This window comes from Oratosquilla oratoria, chromosome 2 (assembly GCF_046742065.1).
Source record: "Oratosquilla oratoria isolate Oo_2021 chromosome 2, ASM4674206v1, whole genome shotgun sequence".
NCBI lineage: Eukaryota > Metazoa > Arthropoda > Malacostraca > Stomatopoda > Squillidae > Oratosquilla > Oratosquilla oratoria.
This window is the reverse complement of record NC_134778.1, coordinates 12,068,922-12,073,921: the sequence shown is the minus strand read 5'-3', so window position 1 is coordinate 12,073,921 and position 5,000 is coordinate 12,068,922. Positions and strand designations below refer to the sequence as shown.

General features: G+C 36.7%; 1 protein-coding gene across 1 annotated transcript in view; it reads right to left on the bottom strand.

The window, feature by feature from the left end:
- The window catches only part of LOC143033675 (zwei Ig domain protein zig-8-like), a 168,675-nt gene that overhangs the window by 15,321 nt on the left and 148,354 nt on the right, over positions 1-5,000 (bottom strand). The window contains exon 5 of the mRNA XM_076199167.1: positions 1,115-1,283. Coding sequence (XP_076055282.1) covers positions 1,115-1,283 — 169 coding nt within the window. The remainder of the gene's footprint in view (positions 1-1,114; positions 1,284-5,000) is intronic.

Sequence of the window (5,000 nt, the reverse complement as noted above, 5' to 3'; positions counted from 1 at the left end):
GCTCGGAGCGGCTCCTCAGCCAAGTACAAAGAGGATAAGGTAAGCATCTTTTCTTGCCACTTCCGTGTGGAATGAGCAGAAGGAACCGTGGAAAGGACTGCTCGTATGTGTCAAGATGCACTGCTGTTTTATTCCAGAACAGAGCGACAACTGGGTCTGCCATACCCACGTGTAGGTTGCGAAAAGAAGTTCTCAGAGATCACCTTCTTCTGTCCCCATCGTCACGCACCGTTGTCGCGGGACTTTCCAGGTTAGTAGTATGGGAAAACGAATATATTGCTCGTGTAGCATAAGACACGGGATGGTTATGATGTCAGTTGCTCATTCGCTAGCATGCATTGTATCATGCTGGGGTATCATGCTAGCTGCTAGGAACCAGAGGGTATATATCTATCTAATAAAACATGGGCTTTGACGCATGCATTTCCACAACTTCTTCGAAGGAAGAATTACTGGAAGAGAATTATCTATACCAATATTGACCCTAGTAATGGCTTAAAAAACATCACAATACTACAAACCGGTACTGTTTCCCTTAAGCAAGGGGACGTCATGTGTTTGTTGTGTATGTAAAGTCATGGCGTTGTCCATACATAGAGCCATACAAGCTTTCATCCGAGTGGGTAATAGTTTTCACTTATTTGTCCAACACGTGGCCCAAAACCATAGTGAATCATACCGCTATGCGCGCTACTACTCAAATAATCATGCGTTAAGGCCCCTACACACTATCAGTCATGATTGCACAATATTCATGATTGCGCAAGCATATCCTGTGTGAGTGGGTGTGATTGAGTGTTTGCGTAGATGATTGAGGAATTTCCAACACGATTTGATTTTGTAAGCTCAAGCATAGTAGTTACACCATCATGAGTGATAGTTAGTGGCGATGATTGCGCCAACAGCCCAATCTTTCCTTTGTAGCCAAGAATGATTATGCATGCAGCCGCTTTACTCATCTTCACTCCACAAACTCCAAGAGGTAAATCATGATTGCTCAATCTTACTGACAGTGTGTGTCCCTAACACTGTTTGCACAATCTCGATGACTGTGCAGTCATGACTGACAGTGTATAGGGGCCTTTAGAATCTAAGAATACAAGAGCTTGTGTACCTTCTAGGACGTGGAGGTTGACTGAGGTAACTTGGAGACCACGTGGTCGACACATGAAGAGGCCCGAGTCTGAAAGGGTGGCATTCTGCAAGAGGAGGAAGCTACTGGTGATCTCCCCTCTCTCTTCTACCACACTAACTCCACCTCGAGGGGAAGTATAGCTAATGCTCTGGAATAAAGGTTGAAAGACAGCAAATAAGAATTTTGACCAGAGATGAAGAATGTGGGTTCGAGGTGAAGAGGGAAAGGGTATCGTAATCCTTTTTTTATTAAAATTCTCAATTGAGGCATTAGCAAAAAAAGAAAAAAAAATTATCATCATATCAAGGGTTATAATTAGAATACCTTTTAAATTCTCCACTATGGTCATTCCTCCTAACTAAAGAGAATAGTCTGGAGTTACTCTAAACAAAATCTACAAAGTGTGTCGATATGCCAGGGATTAATGATGTTCTTTCGAATTGTTGCGTGTTTTTTTTTTAATAGTTTTGTTATTTCGAATTGTTCAGCAGTGTTCTTAAAGATGTGAATGCAAGCATTTGTTACATCACATATACAGTGCGAGAAATTTGTAAACCGAGGTGATTGCATATAATATTGTTCAAAGTTTTAAGATTCAATCAAAAACCTAAAAGTAGAGTATAACTTTTGTTGTTGTTGTTGAAGATCTTACTGTTGCTATCGTTCCTATTTCTATATTAATTTATTGATATATCTTTGCTACTATTTTATTAACTTACTCGTACTATGAACTACAATCTAGATATATAACTCGTTTTTTATCTGTCTATTTTATCGTGCATTCATTATGTATCTGGTTTTGCGATAGAGAAGAAATCTTTCATAGTCACCGTTGAACCCTTCTCGATTGAGCCTTTAACCCATTAAACTCCGATGACAAGATTCCTTGTCATTTGGTCAAATAAAACAAAAAATCATAAAACACCAAAATGTTTGATCAAACACCAGAAAAATATGACGTCAGTCCTCGCTTCGCGCGAGGACTGACGTCATATTTTTCTGGTGTTTGATCAAACATTTTGGTGTTTTATGATTTTTTGTTTTATTTGACCAAATGACAAGGAATCTTGTCATCGGAGTTTAATGGGTTAACTGTGGTATGGATCATAACCTCGTGTTATATTTCAATTGCTGCCAAATTTTGGTACTCATTTTTCATTAAAATAAGAATATCAAAGCGGTATCGATCCATAGCGATGGGGTAGAAAACAAATGAGCATTGTACCAACAGCTTAAAAAAAAAAAAAAAAAAAAAAAAAAAAGGGACTCTCACTCCCGGTCCGAAAGAGGTTAATAGAGATGGGCTTAATTCCCTTCACAACCGAAAAAGTCACGCTTAATTTAATCAAATAGTCTAGTTGCTGCCAAAACAGGTACCCCCGTTACGGAAAGAGTTAACGTAAGTCTTTTACTGCGACTTGGGTTGAATTATATTATACTATTATAGTACTGTTATAATACTATTATACTATCAATAATACTATTATAATAATACTAATAATACTATTTAATAATACTAATAATACTATTATACTATTGTCATACTATTATACTATGAATTATTCTTGGTTTCGCTTGGCTCTTTCAGTGATTTAAGGGGAAATCCTCTCCAGTTAGTAATGAAGATCATCGCGTTTAACTTCATCACCAGGATTTGAGTAATATTTTCATTGTGGCTGCCAATGACCTGTGTCATTTGACTGATGAAATTTCGAGAGTGGGTACTCAGATTATCGCCATTGCCTTTTTCATGTGATAAGAATTTTTTTTATTACATGAGGAATGTCCCTCCACGACCTAAGGTTGAGAATGTCGTCATTTGATAATTTTTTTATTAGCAAATAAAGTGGTTTTAGCATGAGCGCAAAAAGGTCGTTATGGTTTAACCCCTCACTTTTACGTAGTGCTTCATAAGTATCAAAATTTTTATATAGTCACAGACTGTGGAGAAAGCCACTTTATATTATTAGTTTGATATTTACACAAGGGAATTGAGACAGTCCTTCCCACTGGCACGGCGGTGACGCGAGTTGCTGAACGGGAAGTTATCGGGAAAATTGAAAAGTGGAGAATTTCTCACCGCTCTCCCGACACATTTGCCAATAATAATTCTTCATAGGAACTTAGAAATAACATATCAAAAGTCCCCATCGATCCACCCTGAGCCTCGTCCGCCATCTTGGAAAATGGTCGCAAAATTTCAGTTTTTCCCTTTTTTTTATGAAAACGGTTAGTTCGACAAAAATGACTATTAAGTACATTATCATAGCTCATATAATTCTCTACAAAAAGGTTATATGCATTTTTACTCTACAAGTGATAGTTTGAAAGATATATGAAATTTTTGCAAGTGCAATATATAATATTGGTACTTTTTTCATACCACCCATGAAGTAGAGTATGTACTTGCGTTTTTTTTATGTGATATCCCCTTGTGGCCTAATCCACAAATACCTAATCTCTCATCTCTGTTATATATATATTTTCTTACACTAAAAGTGTGATCTTCTTTACGATTTCCTTGGACGCCTGATGGATTTAAGTGCTGCTTTTTCAAAAGAAAAAAAGAAAAAAAAAGAAAAAAAAGAAAAAAAAAAAGAAATTGGCGCTACATGATCTATGGTATCTAGTTTCCTTTGCAACCATACACTGGACACCAACTAGTTTTTTTACTTTTTTGTCCCAGTCATCATTACGATCGTTAGCTTTATCAAACACATCTTTTCCAAAGTCTAAGGTCATCACACTACTATCTGCCGTCTATGGAGAGTTTTTTTTACCACTTTTTCACAGCATTATTCAAAACAAAATATACACTTTTTCTTAAAATCAAAATCAGTTTCTTTTGATCTTAACTTCTGTTTAATAGGTGACCCTTTTTCCTCTTGGTCAGTTGTGTCTTTTCTAGTAGCAGCTGTAATACTCTTCTCTCTAGTATAGTGTTTTCTGCACTTTACATGTACTTGAATGGTAAATTAACCCAAATTTACCAACAAGTGTAGACATAGCTTTCTTAACACAGACATTTTCACCTTCTATTAAGCGATCTTCACAAAGTAGACATAATTAATTTTGATCTGTGGTTCACTCAATTTTCAAACCATATTCTGAAATAAAAAAACAATATATAAATTATCCTTCTAGAAAAATACTATAAAGCTAAAAAAGATAAGCAAATGTCAGTGATACCATACCTATAGGATGTGAACAAAATCACGTCAGCATCAGCACAGAATTGAACATAGTTAGAAATTCTGGATATCTTTAAAATGATCACTCATAGCGAAAATATGCATAAAGCACGTTTTGCAGGAAAATTAATTTCAAATAATAATTTTATAAAACAGTTTTTCGTCAGTTCAGCCGTTTTCAAGGAAATAGCAAAAAAACTGAAATTTGGCGGCCATTTTCCAAGATGGCGGGTGAAGCTCAAGATGGACTGATAAGGACTTTTAATATGTTATTTCTAAGTGTCTAAAGAAATCATTCTCCAATTTTCAACTTGTTATACATTATTTAATTTATTTTTCCTAATTTTATTGGACCAGTGGCAGATCACCGTGGCTGTGAAGAGGTCCTCTAGACCAGCGGCGGCGCCAGGAATTTTTAGTTGGGGAGGCTAAGGGGGGGCTGGGCAAGTTTTTGGGGACGCTAATAGTAATATGATAATACACATCAGAAGGGGAGGGGGTTAATGGTTGGGCTAGCACTGATGGCTGACAAATCTTTAGCCCTGGCAATTAAAAATTCCACTTAATAAAATTATTTCAATGAGTATTTTAAATTTTCAATTTGCTCATTTCAGTTGGGGGGGCTAATGGGGGAGCTGGCCACTTTTTTGGGGGGCTAAAGTCCCCCCAAGCCC